The 18,487-nt window shown below is 39.8% G+C and overlaps 1 protein-coding gene across 7 annotated transcripts in view; it reads left to right on the top strand.

Moving 5' to 3' along the window:
• DACH2 (dachshund family transcription factor 2) overlaps positions 1–18,487 on the top strand; it is a 457,188-nt gene that overhangs the window by 419,057 nt on the left and 19,644 nt on the right. For all 7 annotated transcript variants that reach the window (XM_073360874.1, XM_073360877.1, XM_073360876.1 and 4 more), the window contains 2 exons: positions 14,276–14,421; positions 15,026–15,173. In XM_073360874.1, the coding sequence (XP_073216975.1) occupies positions 14,276–14,421; positions 15,026–15,173 (294 nt within the window). The remainder of the gene's footprint in view (positions 1–14,275; positions 14,422–15,025; positions 15,174–18,487) is intronic.

Below are 18,487 nucleotides of genomic sequence, written 5' to 3'. Positions count from 1 at the left end.
CACTAGGGTCAGGAAGGAATTTTCCATTTTGGCAGATTAGCTGAGAGGTAGGAAGAGTTTGCCTTTCTCTGGAGTAGCACATGAGGATTGTTTGGTGAGAGAGTTCTGCCCTGACTTTGTTATAAACATAGGAAGCTCTTAGTAACTGCAAAAAGAAAAGGAGTACTTGTGGCACCTTAGAAACTGACAAATTAGTAACTGAAAATTAGTAACTGGAAGCTGTTGTAGTACTGACATATTTGAGCACACTAGTCATCCTGTTACTGAGATTTAATGTCAAAGCTTTAAGAAAAGGGCAGCCTTGTGGTAGGAGAGCCTATGGTTTAGAGTATTAATCCAAACTCAAGCATTGTGGACTGGAGGAGGGAGGAGCTCTCACCGTTCTGGAATAACAGCACCTCTGACCCCTTTGTGGGCTCCTTGAGAGCACTCTTCCCCCTACCCGTATTTCAGGCCTGGAGCTGTCACATTTCTCCAGGCAGGAACTTTCATTGCTCTCTTTCCAGATTGGGAATTAGGTGGTAAGTGCCTCCTCCAGCTCACGGTGATCACTTTAGCAAGTCTGAGTTTCACACAGCAATTGTTGTCCTGCTGTCTCCATGGGCTGTGACAGGGTTAGCCAGTGACCAGCCACCCTTCACAAACCAAAGTATTTATTGAGAACAAAAGCATTACAGGGAAAACAAATCTTGAAGACAGTAACCCTATATGCATGCCTGTTTTACCAGCTGTCATCAGTCTCCCACATGGAAACCCTGGTAGGTTTCAACGTCCTTCAAACCCTTCCAGCAGGATTTGTTGCTCTTGGTTAAAGTCTCATGAATTCTTGGATCCAATGAGGATGACTCCTCCTCTATAGCAGGCTGCCCACTTTATACAATTCCTAGTCCTTTGTCTGCTGGACTCTTGAACCTGGTCAAAACCTGTATATGCAACTTTCCCCGGGAGTGGTACTTCTGCAAATTTGTTTACCTGTCTAGAGATTTGCAGTTATTTCCTCCTCGTGATGTTAGTTACTGATAGCCCATTCATACTAAGTGACTTCTCATCAGTTATTGAATAGCTCCTCTTATTTCAAGAAAGAAGTTAACCCTTTGCCACCATTATTACCTGGTGAGTAACAGTACAAAGTGAGAGGGAAACTGAATCACGCATATTTCTTTATAAAAATAAATTGGAAATTTCACAGTTCTCCACTGTGATTAAAGCATAATTGTGATCAGGCGCTAGCATAAGTCGTCCACCATAGGTGAACGAGAGCCTCCTCCCAGGAAAAAGGCCAGGTTGGATACTTACAATGTTAGGGTCCAGATAGGGTGACCAGATGTTCCGTTTTTAAAGGGACAGTCCTTTTTTTGGGGACTTTTTTGTATATAGGTGCCTATTACCCCCCACCCATTGTCCCGTTTTTTCACAGTTGTTATCTTATAGCCCTAGGTCCGGATGACTAGATTCCCATAGGACTTAGTAGTCTACAGAAGATAAAAAGCCTGTAGGGATTGAGGAGCTGGTAGGTAATTTAAGTTTTACTCTGAAGTTTAATAAAATGTAAACTTTTAATAAGGTTGCAGCCTGAGGCCTTTCTATGTCAGGCATGCTACTGGTAGTGTTCATGACATAGCATCTCTACTTTACCTATTAAATTAAAGATGATAGCAGGTAAACTCAGAAGGAAATAATGCCTCATGTTTCATGTCTGTGAGTGTATGTAAAACCAATGCATGACTAAGATAGAGTATATTAAAATGCTGGAATATATGAACAGAATGCTATTCTCCTTTTTGGCCATGTTTAGAATTCCTTCCCTGAGTTACAGCAAGGAAACTGTGGAAAGATCATTCTTATTGTGTATACATACACTTCTAAATAATGCCAAAAATAGAGTCCAAATCATATTGTAAAGGATTTTCTAGTAATCACTTTTGAGACTTGCTTGATTTTAAAAATGTAATAATCATGCTAGGGAATTTCCCCCTATTTCCACTAATAATTATTTCCTGATTAAAAATGTCCTGGCCTGACAGCACCAGGGAAATTAATAGGAGAAGCTCTCTATGAGTTTTAGAAGATAAGCAAAGACATATTCCATCTCTTAAAATTATTTAAGCAGGTGCTGTGGGAAGCCATTGCTTTTATAAGGCTCTTCAGATGTTTACAGCAAAACATTTTTTCCCAGTGATTGAATTTTTCAAAGTACTAAAATACCACAGAGAAATATGTTTCCCACCAGTTTTATGGCTCCCTGGATGCATTCTCTACAAACCTTCTATCTGCTTGGACACAAACACTCTATTGCAAAAAGATATCTTGCTATTTTAACAGGCTATACTGCTTTGAAAGGATACAGTTGCAGCACCAATGGGAATGTCAGTACCCTAAGAGTAATACTGCTTTAAGGGTACTATTTTATTAAAGCAGACCTGAGTAATTTGTTCCTGACTGTTATACACCCCTATTTTATTAAGGGTACTTTACATCAGTGGAGGAGATTACTACCACTCTTATTTTCTCCACTGCTTGGCTTTAATGTATGGTGTGGGATATAATATTTATGAAGCCTAAGCAGCGGAGGACATAATAGCAGAATTGTTCTTTATAACCTATTTCATACAGTTGTAAAATAAACCTTAATACAACAGAAATAATTACCCAGGAGTAGGAAATACAGTCTTCAGACTGCTTCAGATATTTTGAAGGATTCTGAAAGTTTAACTGCTGTTGATGCACCTACATTAAAAATAGAACTTAACAATAATAATAATAATAATTAATAATGATAGTAGTAGGGCACCATTTTAAGAGATGTGAGATATCAAGTGTGTTATCATAAACTATCTAATGTAAAGTGTTTATATATGAAACAAATCTATCGCAAAATAATGCTTGCACTCGTTACCTAGAAAGGAATTTTTTTGTGAGGCTTGTAATTACTAATTATTATTTATATTCTGGTTGCACCTAGAGGTGCCAACTGGTGGTTATCTTGCTAACACTGCTGTAAAAATAGCGGTGTAGACAGTACTTTAAAGTTGCAACTTGGGCTGGAGCTTGGGCTCCAAAGTCCACCCACTCCCCATGCTTCAGAGCTCTACCTGTGAGTTTCACTAACTTGAGTCTGTCAGCCTGGGCTGTGTAGACATATCCAGTCTCCATGTTTTGATGTCAAGGAATGATGATGTTCCTTATCATTCTTTTCTACAAGAATAATATCACAGCCTGTTAGATTTCCCTGTGGCAGATCTGATTACTTCTGAACCCTGGAAGATACCAAGTGTCTTGATTCCAGTCTGTTTTGAACAGAGATTAGTAGCATAGACTTCACAGGAACCAATGAAGGACTGTTTTCAGCACACAACCACATGCGCATACAAAGCTGGGATTTGTATGGACACTTGGCTAGGTAGACAACCTGTGATGCAGTTATTTAGCTAGTTTTGTGTCCAAATCCCCAACGCTTCAGATGAAACTGTGTGGGTGCCAAGTAAGAGTGTAAACATGTATGCAATGTTGGGTTAAAATTAGGCCCTGGATGTCATGGGGATCAGGAAGGATCTATACAGTAGATTTGCTTTTGTAAATAAGAAAAATATTGAAATTTTCCCAACTTGATTTTTAGTTTTAAATTATTGAAGTTTTGTTACTCTTGAAAGGTTAGCGCTGCATTATCTAAAATATTGCAGCCTTGCTTCTGTTTGGTAACATTGTTGCCATAGATACTATGGAAGAAAGGGCTAAAGAGAAAGAATATGGTGGCAAAATGGAAAACCTTTACAAAAATATGTTGTATGTTGTATGTGGTAAACAGCCAAATTATTATTACAGTGAATGAGATGTTAATGAATAGCCAGATCACTGCCTCTTGTGGTTCAGGGTCGAGAAAGGGAATTGCTTTAAATTTTATCCCCTGACGTTTTCTTAGAACCTTCTGATTACATCACAGCAGGCAACTCCTCTGAAAGAAAGAATTCAAAGTCTAAAACCTTATGTCCCCTGGATACCTCTTGGTCTGCTTTGGTTCCCTGTCAGCATGGCTCCTGGTTTGGCTTCCGCCGCTGGGTGTAGCCCCTAGAATATCTCTTAAAGGCATGGGGGGACGGTTTCCTCCACTAAGGAGCTAATATAGCTTTGCACTATATTAATTTCTGAGCAGATTTTCCAATAGGGTTGAGGGAACGATGCATGTAGTTCCCCATCCTCCCTGATCTTTACCGCCTGTTGTACTACTCCCCTCTGTGTATAGATAGGGCCTGAAGTTATTATACTAATTATGTAAACTGACGTTCTTACAGTATGTGAGAGGACAGGGCAGTGAGCAAAGAGAGGCACTTAAAAACACCTACAGTATGATAACAAGTGGTAGAGTAATTGCTGAAAAAGAAGTCTTTTCTGCCATGCCTTCCCTTAAACATCTGTTGCTCCATATGGAGTCATAAATATTTGCAACAAAATAGTTGAAGAAATAATCTCAACATTAATAGAAAAAGACTGAATCTGCCAAGAAAATTTAAGTTTTTTTTTTTCTTGGCAAGTTTTACTCACCCAACCTCATCTGAGAGTTTAAATCTCAGTGGAAGAATAGTCTGACAGGAGTGAAACCTAAACCTTACCATGAGAAGCACATGTCAATTTGAATAGGAAAGAGTTAATACAGAAAGATTTTGTAGGCACCATAGTTTTTTTTTCCCCTCTTGCTTTGCATCCCGCTGATCCACAATGGGGAGATCATTGGAAAGCTTTGTATTAAAAGTGTTCTTGGCTTTTACAGCATAATTCAAATCCTTGCTTTTGTAGTTGGTCACTAGAAATAATAATTGTATATTTGTGTGGGGGAGTGGCAAGGTTAATATTACTAGCGGGTGCCTGTTATTTTAATAAAGCTTCAGAAAGTTGTCATTTGGCAAATAAAATTTGATAGTACTTGAGTTTTCAACCTGCTTTGTAAAGGTCCATTAAGGTAACATCAGTTCAAAACTCAGCATCCAAATTACAAAAGCTGCATAACTCCTATTAGAACCTAAATATGAAAGTAAATAGTAGGATATTATTTAATATATTGTTTGGTAAGTATTTTATAGGAAGTGGCTATTGTATGAGTAGAATTTGTTTGTACTTAGGAGTTTTGTTAAAGAACAGGACCGTACCCAGGTGGTGATGGGATTTTTTTGAAGTTTCTTTTTATTAAACCCTGCATGTCGAGTTTTACACTCAAACTATTTGTAAGCACCTCGCAAGACCATTTCCCAGGCTTGACACCAGCAAACAGTATGCATTATTCCTCAGTTTCTTATTCAATATTGCAAAATAAATATCATCTAACTTTGATTCTTTCCTTGTTAAGCTTTAAATTAATAACCCCCCCGCATTTTTACTGTAAGTGCCAAGTATATTTTAAATATGTGCAACATAAATAGGTATAATGTTCAGTGTCACTAATGAGAGCCCATTGATGTAAATGTCAAATCTGTATAATTATCCATGTGTCTCTGGTTAAAGAGTGTACAGCTAAAGACAAATTGCAAATTGTTATTTCAACCTATTCTAGTCAAGTTTTCCATTCCAGGGCTATCTCTGACTCGTATTTCCATTGAAATACTTCCTAAGTGCCTACTTTATAAAATCCTCCTGGTAAATGTACCCTCATAACTCCTGAAAACAGCTCTATAGAAAGGGCAGTATATGCATTGCTTACACTATTTTCTCTCTTTTATTTACTACTGCAAATAGTCTGCTTTTCTTAAGCCTTCAGATTGCTTCAAGTGTTATAGAAGTGATCTACGTTTTCCCCTGGATGTGCTGAAAACAATTACAAGGTTTTATTCAACACTTCTTCAAAACAAAATAAATTGATTTTTTAGAGTGAGTGGATGAAAAGCACAAGAGAACTGAATAAGGTGATGTGGAGGATAGCTGGCTTTACTGTTTTATGCTAGCTTCCAAAGCTTTTAGGGCAACCTGAAAATTCACACATAATGGTTAAGTTTTATGGTTAAAGTGAGGGGGGTTTTTATTGTAAAGTGCACTAGTGAAAAACACTATTGTGACATAAAGTGATATAGAGCCCTTTTTTAAATGGACCCAAGTTTGATTTAAAGCTGGTGTACTGGAATAATCAGCTGCACCCCAATTGCCCTCATTGAGCTTCTGCATTCAGGGAGTGTAATAAAGAAAAAAAAAAGAGGAGTTACTTTAAATTTGGCACCTGAATCACATGCTTAAAGTAGTAAATTTCTCTGACTTGTGCCAGGTTAGGAGGCGGCATCACTTTTCTCATTAATGAAAAGAACTGCTCACCTCCTGGCAGAGAAGCAATGAGGGTTTGCAGAGCAGTTAAGTCATTGCAGACAGATAACTGTCTTTGCAGACTTCATATATATTCCATGCGTGTTTGAAATAAACACATCTTCTTTACTATCTGTTCCACAGTGGAAACGGATCCCATGGCTTACTAAGAACACATTGGAGCTGCCAAGATTAAAAAAAAAATCAAACAAAATCTTCATTTTGATAAACAGCCCTGCATGAGTTTGAGGGCCTGAGCCTACACGAGGATCCACAAGCATCAACCCTCAGCTTGATGAGAATCCTACTAAAATAAATTATCAAGAGTTCCACTGACTTTGAGGCATAAGTATTCTTGTGGGTGCACCCCTTTGGAGGATCAGGGCCTAAATCTGAGTACAGGGAGACTAGATATTTTTGACACAGTAGTACTAGTCAGCCGTGTCCATTGACTTCAGTTAGAGTTGTAGATGTTCAGTTCTTCTAAAAGGTAGGTGCACAGCAGAGCTCTTCTTGACCTGCTGCTCACAAACCAGGAAGAATTAGTAGGGGAAGCAAAAGTGGATGGGAACCTGGGAGGCAGTGACCATGAAATGGTCGAGTTCAGGATCCTAACCCAAGGAAGAAAGGAGAGCAGCAGAATACAGACCCTGGACTTCAGAAAAGCAGACTTTGACTCCCTCAGGGAAATGATGGGCAAGATCCCCTGGGAGAATAACATGAGGGGGAAAGGAGTCCAGGAGAGCGGGCTGTATTTTAAAGAATCCTTATTGAGATTACAGGGACAAACCATCCCGATATGTAGAAAGAATAGTAAATATGGCAGGCGACCAGCTTGGCTTAACAGTGAGATCCTTGCTGCTCTTAAATTCAAAAAAGAAGCTTCCAAGAAGTGGAAGATTGGACAAATGACCAGGGATAAGTATAAAAATATTGCTTGGGCTTGCAGGAGTGAAATCAGGAAGGCCAAATCACACCTGGAGTTGCAGCTAGCAAGAGATGTTTAGAGTAACAAGAAGGGTTTCTTCAGGTATGTAAGCAACTAGAAGAAAGTCAAGGAAAGTGTGGGCCCCTTACTGAATGAGGAAGGCAACCTCATGACAGAGGATGTGGAAAAAGCTAATGTACTCAATGCTTTTTTTGCCTCTGTCTTCACGTCCAAGGTCAGCTCCCAGACTACTGCACTGGGCAGCACAGCATGGGGAGGAGGTGACCAGCCCTCTGTGGAGAAAGAAGTGGTTTGGGACTATTTAGAAAAGCTGGACGAGCACAAGTCCATGGGGCCGGATGCGTTGCTAAAGGAGAGTGCTAAAGGAGTTGGCAGATGTGATTGCAGAGCCATTGGCCATTATCTTTGAAAACTCATGGCGATCGGGGGAGGTCCCAGATGACTGGAAAAAGGCTAATGTAGTGTCCATCTTTAAAAAAGGGAAGAAGGAGGATCCTGGGAACTACAGGCCAGTCAGCCTCACCTCAGTCCCTGGAAAAATCATGGAGCAGGTCCTCAAGGAATCAATTCTGAAGCACTTAGAGGAGAGGAAAGTGATCAGGAACAGTCAGCATGGATTCACCAAGGGCAAGTCATGCCTGACTAATCTAATTGCCTTCTATGAGGAGATAACTGGCTCTGTGGATGAAGGGAATGCAGTGGACGTGTTGTTCCTTGACTTTAGCAAAGCTTTTGACACGGTCTCCCACAGTATTCTTGCCAGCAAGTTAAAGAAGTATGGGCTGGATGAATGGACTATAAGATGGATAGAAAGCTGGCTAGATTGTCGGGCTCAATGGTTAGTGATCAATGGCTCCATGTCTAGTTGGCAGCCGGTATCAAGTGGAGTGCCCCAGGGGTTGGTCCTGGGGCCGGTTTTTTCAATATCTTCATAAATGATCTGGAGGATGGTGTGGATTACACCCTCAGCAATTTGCAGATGACACTAAACTGGGAGGAGTGGTAGATACGCTGGAGGGTAGGAATAGGATACAGAGGGACCTAGACAAATTGGAGGATTGGGCCAAAAGAAATCTGATGAGGTTCAACAAGGACAAGTGCAGAGTCCTGCACTTAGGACGGAAGAATCCCATGCACCGCTACAGACTAGGGACCGAATGGCTCGGCAGCAGTTCTGCAGAAAAGGACCTAGGGGTTACAGTGGACAAGAAGTTGGATATGAGTCAACAGTGTGCCCTTGTTGCAAAGAAGGCCAATGGCATTTTGGGATGTATAAGTAGGGGCATTGCTAGCAGATCGAGGGACGTGATTGTTCCCCTCTATTCGACATTGGTGAGGCCTCATCTGGAGTACTGTGTCCAGTTTTGGGCCCCACACTACAAGAAGGATGTGGAAACATTAGAAAGAGTCCAGCGGAGGGCAACAAAAATGATTAGGGGACTGGAACACATTACTTATGAGGAGAGGCTGAGGGAACTGGGGATGTTTAGTCTTCAGAAGAGAAGAATGAGGGGGGATTTTATAGCTGCTTTTAACTACCTGAAAGGGGGTTCCAAAGAGGATGGCTCTAGACTGTTCTCAGTGTTAGCAGATGACAGAACGAGGAGTAATGGTCTCAAGTTGCAGTGGGGGAGATTTAGGTTGGATATTAGGAAAAACTTTTTCACTACGAGGGTGGTGAAACACTGGAATGCGTTACCTAGGGAGGTGGTGGAATCTCCTTCCGTAGAAGTTTTTAAGGTCAGGCTTGACAAAGCCCTGGCTGGGATGATTTAGTCGGGGATCGGTCCTGCTTTGAACAAGGGGTTGGACTAGATGACCTCCTGAGGTCCTTTCCAACCCTGATATTCTATGATTCCTGTGTTTTACACCTCGTACTGTATACAACTGCAGGCATCTTTTCTTAAATAGGTACAGGAGAGAATACACTGCTGCAGAATATTTTTCTTTTAATGAAACATATGGGACCTGACCCTAAAATAGGGAGCAATTTGATTTAAAAAAAATGTTGAAAGGGAACAATGTTTTCAGTAGTGGACATTTTAATGTATCCCAGTAAGTCAGTGCAGAAGGAAAATAAGTATTTGTAACTATATCTTCAATCCCGTCCCCCATTCAAAGAACACCACAACTGTCTACAGCTTTCTTGTAAGGATGTAGGTTTCCACCACTTCATCACTTGGAGAAAAAATATACAAAGAGTTATCACTATCATGATTATTCTTAATTTCTTCTTGACAACCTTTGAGAAGTCTTTGTCCATCACAAGCAGGGCACATTGCCTACATAGCATTATTAATAAAGACCAGAAATTGAAGTAATACGCAGCAAGAGAAAAAGAGACTGGTATGGTTACAAACGCTAGGGACTAAAACTTATGTCTAGGAAGTTATATCTTTGCTGCAACAGTTTCTCACTTAAGCTAGTTACCAGCTGCTCCTTCCTTTCAGGCCAAGAGGCTCCAACTTTCACAGACTCATAAGGTGCTGCGCCCTACATGGTGGATAATTAAAAAAAGGCTTTTTTTCCTCCCCTTATGTTACCCACACTCCATTGTCTCCACCGTGAGAGCCAGGAAGGTATCCTGAGGTGCAGACTATGTCCGCTGGCATGTTTACTAAGTTGTTTCCTCCGCTTGTTTGCTTGATGATATTGGTTACCTTATATGTATGTAAATATACATTCATTGTCCTCTGTCTGTAATCAAGCTGGTCAGACTGGAAATCCACATTGCTTTGTCAGGCTTCCTGCATGCTCTGCCTCCCAAACACAGGGTTTTTTAAGACCATATTTACAGCACACACATATTAAAAAAAAAAAAAAACCCTCTCACTAGACTACCCATACATACATCACACAATGATTTGTCTGCCCCAGTGTGTCACCAGTTTATGTATGATCCCTTATATGGCTGCTTTTAGATAAATATTATGACAACTGTGTGTTGTGTGTGTCAGACCTGATATGAGTTAATGTATGGTGGGCCCTCTGCCACTTGGCATCAAGGGGGTGCTTATGGTCACACATAGTCTTCTGGGCTAATGCAGCTGCGTCAGCCCCAATGTTGCTGGTAGAGTTTCTCAACTTATTACATTTGTGCTAGTTCTGACAACCTAGGGCTAAGCCCTACACAAGTAATTTTTTTTACCCTGCCTCCCCAACCCAGACCCACGTTTGTCGCCTCACCTCAACTGTAAACCCTTTGAGGCTCTCACTGTAGCTGCTTGGCTTGAGGAGATAGAGTAACAAAATTAATCAGATGTGTGTAGACATTAGCCAATAAGGAGCAACGGGTGCCAGCTTGGTGGGCTCATAAATAATGTTTTAGGATGTGAATAGAAGGGAACTAGATTGTTTTCATACTCGTGGTCTATCAAGTGTGTGAGGTGCATATCACACAGAGTTAAAAGAATGTGCTTAACTAGCAGGTTTCTTCTTTAATAAAAATACTGACTAGCCTATTGGTAGTGCACTGCACTGTCAGGTTGGAGACTGGTCACATAGCATTTATTCCCAGTCCTGATTTTTAGTCCATAGGCTGGAGTTTCACTTTGCAATGAGGACTGGGCAGGAGACTGGTGAGTCAGAAGATGAACTACAGTGGTCTGTTGAATCTACAGAAAATTTTTTAGCCATCTAAAATGTAATTTTCAGGAGTAGCATTCAATTCATTCTTGGTATTTACTGTATATTTCTTTTCTGCAAATATAATTCTTGCCCTCCTTTATGTCTAGTCAGCACAGCCCCAAGCTAGAAATTAAAATAAAAAGACTTGCCCTCTAAATGGACTCCTGAATGCTATTACAAAGTGTGCCAGGTTTAACAAACAGGCTCAATAAAAGCAGGCTTCACTTTGCCTCAATAAATGGAAAGGTTTTGTGTCCTTGGTTAGATAGTAGTGCACCCAGCTGTATTTCTTGTTTATTCTATTGTTTTATATGTATGAATGCTGCTTTTAATATGTACAGTTCTAGTGGGCTTTAAATTCAAAATGTTTCAGTCAAAACCTTTTCTCCTTTTACTATAAAAATATGTACTTATTTAACCCACAAAATATGCTTCCAGCACTTGCCCACTTTTTAATTACTTTGTCAATTAGGATTTCCCAAGCCTCGCTAATAAATTTCTGCCTTTGTGTGCACTTATTCAGGCTGTGCACAAAATGTAGACACCATTCAGATGTGAAGACCTATTACAAGATTGAAATAGATTTCTAATGCATTTATCATTCATCTTTGCAGCGTGTGATTTCAATCAGAAAAAAATGATGAATGGTTTGACAGTTTCCACCCATATACACTAAAACATAATATGCTTCTACTAGTTTTCAGCTATTACAGACTTTAACATGCAATGTGACCTTGGTCTGCAAAGCATGTTTGGTTAGCACAAAAACTTAATCATAAGGAGTCATAAGTAGAATCCTTCTTCTTTACTGCCCTTTTTCTGGGACTAGGAAATTTATTGCTTGTGGGACAGGTAGGATATGAACAATGGGCCAAATAGAGTCCAGGGTTATCTCATCTGTGTGAAAACTGCTGCTGAAAATCGATGTGACCTCTGCTACACTGTCATCCCAATTCCCACCCTCTGTGTCCTATTTGTCTTTTGGTAGAAGCTTAGATCTGTGTGCTGTCTCTATGTGTCTCTCTTGGGCCAGATTATCAAAATGAATCATTGCCTGCATACCTCTTATATTTCTATTTATTTTCCTGGTGTTGACTAGGTCTGATGAAATATGATTCTTTTTGCATTTGATCCTCACTGCAGCAAGCAGCACCTAATTTAGCTGTGTCTATCTCTTTAAAGAAGAGTAATACTATTTTGAAACTTCAATCTACTGTGTAGCAACATTACAAACCATAGACCATGAAACCTGTCTTCACAGTCAATAGTAATTTTCCTTTCAGCCAATTTAATAGTATTACTTTCATCTCCAAGTAGGAGAGATTTCTAGATATTTTAAAGCTGTTACAGTTTTCTGTTATGCATACTTTATGTATTGTTCTCCTTTTGAGATGCCACTTTTGTTTAGTCTGCCTTAACTCTGTAGCATAAACGTCATTTCTGTGTAATATCATATGCAACAGCTAATCAATTAATTTTAAGATTTCTACTTCTTATATAAAATATTTAAACAGGAGAAACGGTATATAGTCTTTGAATCAGTAAGAACGCAGTGGTCTGAATATGTAACCACAGTTGTTTAAAAATAGATAATTTATATGACACAAATCCAGCTTCTACAAAGATGTGAATATGTTGTAGGCTTTTGTTATTATTAATACTTGAGGCATCGTTGTGAAGATGTTCCATTTAATGCTCTCACACAGTGAAGACAAAATACTCCCTAACATAGATTTCAGCAAATACAGGAAGACTCCTAGCACTGCTGGGTTAGTTGTCAGCAAATGTATTTCAGAAACGTAACATGTTAGCTTGTTCAAGAGATGCCTAAGGAATTTGTTTTTCAAGCTATATAATATTACCAATGTAAAGACCTGCAGGTTAATTTCTGTCATAGTATTTGTAACCAACGTACTGATTCCCTCTGGATTTTTTTTTTTAAATGGTGGGGGGAAAGCCCTGTAAATGTGGTCTGATCTAATTGTAAATCTTAGAATTAATATGACCAAGGCACTTGACAAATTAAACTATCAGGATTGGTTGTGCAGTTGCCTTTAGAAAACACATGCATCATGAATTTATGATCAATATATTAGTTTCAAGCTTTATAAAAAGCAATTGCTGTGAAGATGTTCTTATAACTTCTGCAACTGCCAAAGGAATTAAAGGGATGTTTCGTGGATTCCACAGGAACACTACAGAGATATATTTCTAGATATTGCAGATTCAAAGAACATACAACACAACACCTGATGTAAAATAACTGACTGAAGACTTTTGTTCTATAGGTTTCAGCAGTACGTTTGATACTTAAAGCTAGTATGTGTAGAGGAGGGTTTAAAAAGAGGTAATATGTCACGTATTGCTCTGGAACAGGGGTTTTCAAATGTTACTCATTTGTGGATTCCTAAAAATTTTTGAATGGCGGTGCAGATCCCTTTGGAAATCTTAGACATAGGCTGTGAACCGTGAGAGGTCTGCAGACCACAGGTTGAAAACTATTGCTCTGCAATATTCATTAGTGACAGTGTTAATTCATAAAAAAAAAAAAAAAGTTTTGGGCTCAGACAGATTGGTGAAAAATATTTTTAAATGATGTTGCTTCTCTGGAGATTAACTTTTTACATCGTGGAGGGGCAATGTGTTGCCTGTCAAACCGGGAATACGATATTGGGCCAGGATCCTGCAATTTATAAAAGGCACACCAGTTTGGCTACCTATTGTAAATTGCAGGAGCAGGGATTCCCCCTACTCTACCATGTTACTGCCCCCTTTCCAGTGCCTGACTTACTTCAGAATACACCCTTTCTCTTTTTACCCTAGATGAAACAACTCACCTAAAACACTCAAAACATGTTTAGCTAATGCTGAACACCAGAAAGGATGACAATAGCAAGATACTCTGTAGGAAAATCTGCACTGACATTTCACCTACAACTGAGACTCAGTGTCATCCAGGCAAGAGGGAATAACTGAGTTGATTATACTGTTGACTCTGGGAGGGGAAAATTAAAGGGAGGGAGAAATGATAAATTCCCTGACTATAGAGGATTTATTTGGTTGTAACAGAAAAACCCTACTTTTCATTGTTCTCTGATAAACCGTTCAGATCTAGTGACCTGAGTAACAGAGCTATAATTCTGTAATATACTGACATCTGGGGTATAACAATATTTGTGCACCTCCTCCAGGCTGCTCAGCATGATTTTTCTTTAACTTGTTCTATTTTTCAGCCTTACCATAATCACAATCCTTGTTGCCGTAAGACAAACAATGCCAATTTTGCTATAATAGTTATGAGTTGATTTCAAGGTGAATTAAGTCCTGGCCTTTAAACATTTCAGTCACCTGCCTGTATAAGAAGGTTGCCATTGCCAACATATTAACTTTCTGATGTTGCTTTCTAATATGTCTTTACAGAAGAGGTCCAAATTGCTATTCCAGTAATGAAACCAACCTTAGATAAAGTCCAACTGGCTGGACAGACCTTGCCTCCTGGATTCCCTGCACCATTTCTTTTTGCTGACGGTTTATCATCAGTAGAAACTCTATTAACCAACATTCAGGTAAATTATCTGGACCAGAGATACATAATGATAAATTAACTCATAAAGAATGAATATGCAGCGTTCCCATTTATTTAGTAATTCATACATTCTACAAAATCATATTCCTATGGATTCAGAATAATCTGTAAAATCAGATCTATTTTAATGAGATTTTTTTGAAGCAAACCGAAGAATGCTAACTACACTTGATAGTTTGTTTAAAATGCAGTGCAAGAGTTAAACTTTTCAGAACAGCAGTAATATGTCTCTCTTTGGGTTTTTTCCCCCCAGAACATGCATATACATATATGCAATTTCTCTATGTTTGTGTTTCTTGAGTCCTCATATGTCTTTTACTTAAGTTTCATTTTCGTGTGATAAAAAACCTCAATGGGATCAATTTGGAAAAGCTATTTTGAATGAGTCCACACCCCAAAGTTTCTCATAGAATTAGAATATGATATAGCTGCCTAATCTCCTCAGTTGTGTGCAAAAGTATACAAGTTTCCTGTCATAATTTTTTCTATTATCTCACACAGATAGGATCAAATGATGATGTTTTATGCTACCATTGAGATTAAATGTCATTTTTCACAAGGCTGATGTATGTGTGTGCTGTTAGGGTCTACTGAAAGTAGCTGTGGACAACGCACGAGTCCAGGAAAAACAGATACAACAGGAAAAGAAAGAGTTAAAGATGGAGCTTTGTAGAGAGAGAGAACTGAGAGAGAGCTTAGAAAGGCAACTTACAGCTGAGCTGCAAAGCAGAGGTAAGTGAATGAAGAATGGACTTTAGATATGTTTTGCCTGCTCTGAGCAGCTGGTGACTTGGGCTTAGCTAGCAATCATAGATTAGCATAATGCAGTAGTGGACAAACACTGTTAAAGAAAGATTTAAGTGTTTATGTAAAACAAGCTTTTTTTCAGGCAGATAGGAAAAAACTGACTGTAGGACTGTTTCCTAGAGGATAACTGGCCACAAAATATTTTGGCAGCTCCCCTAGTTGAGAGCTGATTCAGTTCCATGGCTTTCACATGTATTATTACCAGTCCATCTGTGGGTTCTTAACTTGAATTCTTGATTTGGCAGCTTTAATTTATTCTGTGTTTCCAGCTATTATCTTCACCAGTGAGGAGCAGTCTTATTTTGCGAAAGAGTCACAAGGAAAGTACATTTCTAAAATGTGTTTACACTAGAATTTCTTTCATCATCTTCTCTCTGAGCTAGCCCATCCTTTTGGGGATAATTATTACACTAATAGGGAGGCTAGTCAGTTAGCTTCATTTGCAGATGACTCCAGTGCCACACCATGGATCAGTTGGGAGGAGAAAATGCTTATCCAAAACTGTCTTTTCCTGAGATCAGAAGCAAATAACCTTACTAATTCTCCTGTCATACCATGGAGGGAAACATGATATAGCTCTTAAACTGGGTCTTGTAAGGGGGTAACATGAATCATAATCACAACAGCAGATTGTGTTAGTTTTATAGTATGGCGTCTTAAGTGTAACATTTTTCACTGTGGTATTGCAAAGAGAGCAGACTTGTCCAAAGTTCAGCATCTACATTAAAGGGCAATATGAAATGAGTAGAAGTTATAGTGAACATGCTAAAATACCATCCGTGGATTATATCAAAATTCTACCCTCTAGGAGTCAGAAGTGAATGGAGAGAAAACTCCCCAGAGATAATTAAATTGCAGAGGACCTGCAATTTGTTGTACCCCCACAATCCAAAGGAAAGAAATCTCATAAGGTGAAATTCACCCCTATGTAAAGGGCCAGCACAGAATCTGTGCATCCCTTAAGCTTCATTTAAACCATCACAATCCTTACATGAGACTTAAGTGATGTATAGACTTTGGTGGCCTCCAGCATGGGACTGAGTTTCATCACTGATGCATCAGCCTTGGTTTTGTTCCTCTCCCAGACCCTCTCCATCAGTGCAGAACGAGCTCCAATGGACCTGGAGTTTGATACACAAAAGAGTGCACAGAGATTGCTGAAATTCCCACCATCATGTCCCCCTCCCCACATGGTAGTGGAACTGCAGCACTTTTGCTGCAGGCAGGAACCTCTATGGCTGAATGGGCTAAGGCGGCAGGATTTGCTCCTGTGTGCATATTGGAAGATTGAAACTGAATCAGGCTTTGGTAGTCTCAAGATGCTGCTGTATCTGAAAATAAACAGAATTAAATACCTTCGTACAGCTGCCACAGCTGTACAATGTACATGCTAATAGAACCACTCCCTCTACACTTTAAGGAAGTTTTTTGATTACATTTTAAAATATTTAAAAAGCACTGAAGTCCTTCCATTGCAGCCTTAGACCAGATAGATGGAGATTGGCAGTATATCATCTGAGATGATCTGAACTATAACTTCAGTTTAAATGTAGTATGAAATTAGTTGAAAGGTCTTTTCAATGCAGTCTGAGCTGCTTGACTTTGAGTATGCCAGTTATTTCAGTGGAGACTACTTGAGCACGTAAAGAAGCTGGTTTTGGCTGTCCTCTAACTAGGTCACTAGAGAGCGCTTAGAGGGTAAAGTACTTGCAGCGAACAATTGATGTGAACATGGAAACAGTGAGCCACAGACACCGTAATATGGTTAAATGCAGAGGCCGTGACTTTATTACCTGACTGGGGTAACCACCTCAAACTACCCGATAGAGTGGTCCAGCATGAACCAATGGACACTGGTGGCCCTTATGTACTATAAATCTGGGGTGAGTGTGAAAACTATGCATCTTCAGTTCTAGGATCCTGACCCACCTTCATGCTGGAGGTAGGAGAGATGAGGGGAGCCAAAATATGCAGAAGACATGGAGGTATACCGCCTTTGCCATGCCATGTGTGTCCAGAGCTAATGGCCAAGCAGCTCAATGGATTTAGGGCCCTCATTTAGACCCTTCTGAACCCATCAAAGTTATGATAATTGTAATTCAACATCCCCCACCTCTAAACAGACCTCCTGAATACATGAAAAACCCATACAGCTTTGTGTCAATTTCACCATATGGGAAAAGTCACTTCCAGACCCCAAAACTGACAACCTGTATAGACCCCAGAGATCCAGCATCCTAATTAAAGGGTGGGTACGTTAGAGATGAAACATGGACCTTGCAATGGCTGCCATGCATGGGAAGCAGACTGTATCTCTCCTTCCCCTCTTCCATCAACCATGTGACAACTAATCCCCTGGCCACTCCCATTGCCCAGTAGCAGCAACAGGGAATGGGACAAGCACCCAGCTGAACCATGCAACACTCCAATTTCCCTTTCTTTACAGTATGCAGAAGGTGAAGACGGAAAGGGGTCAAGACAATGAATCATAGAAATGTAGGGTGGGAAGGGGCCTCGAGAAGCCATCAAGTCCAGCCGCCTGTGCTGAAGCAGGACTATACCTTGATCATTTCTGACAGGCGGTTGTCCAATCTGTTCTTAAAAAACCCTACAATTATGGGGATTCCATTGGAAGCCTATTCCAATGTTTAACTACCTTTATAGCTAGAACATTTTCCCTAAATTTCCCTTGCTGCAGATTAAGCCCATTACTTCTTGTCCTACCTTCAGTGGACCTGGTGAACATCACCGTCCTCTTTCTAACAGCCCTTAACATACTGTATTTATAGACTTAACAGGTTCTCTTCTCAATACTGAACATGTCCAGGTTTTTTAACCTTTGCTCATAGGGCAGGTTTTCTAAACTTTTTATAATTTTTGGTGCTCTTCTCTGTACTCTCTCCAGTTTGTCCTCATCTTCCTTAAAGTGTGGCGCCCAGCATTGGACACAGTACTCCCGATGAGGCCTCACCAGTGCTGAGTAGAGTGGGACGACGCCTTCCCATGTCTTATAAATGACACTCCTTTTAATGCACCCTAGAATATTAGCCTTTTTCACAACTGCATCACACTATTGACTCATCTTCAATTTGTGATAACCCCCGATCCTTTTCAGCAGTACTACCACCTAACCAGTTATTTACCATTTTGTAGTTGTGCATTTGATTTTTCCTTCCAACAGCACTTTTCTTTACTGAAATTCATTTTGTTGATTTCAGACCTATTTGCCAAGGTCATTT

Source organism: Lepidochelys kempii, chromosome 9 (assembly GCF_965140265.1).
Source record: "Lepidochelys kempii isolate rLepKem1 chromosome 9, rLepKem1.hap2, whole genome shotgun sequence".
Taxonomy (NCBI): domain Eukaryota; kingdom Metazoa; phylum Chordata; order Testudines; family Cheloniidae; genus Lepidochelys; species Lepidochelys kempii.
Note: the sequence above shows the minus strand (reverse complement) of the source record. Positions and strands in the feature narration are given on the sequence as shown.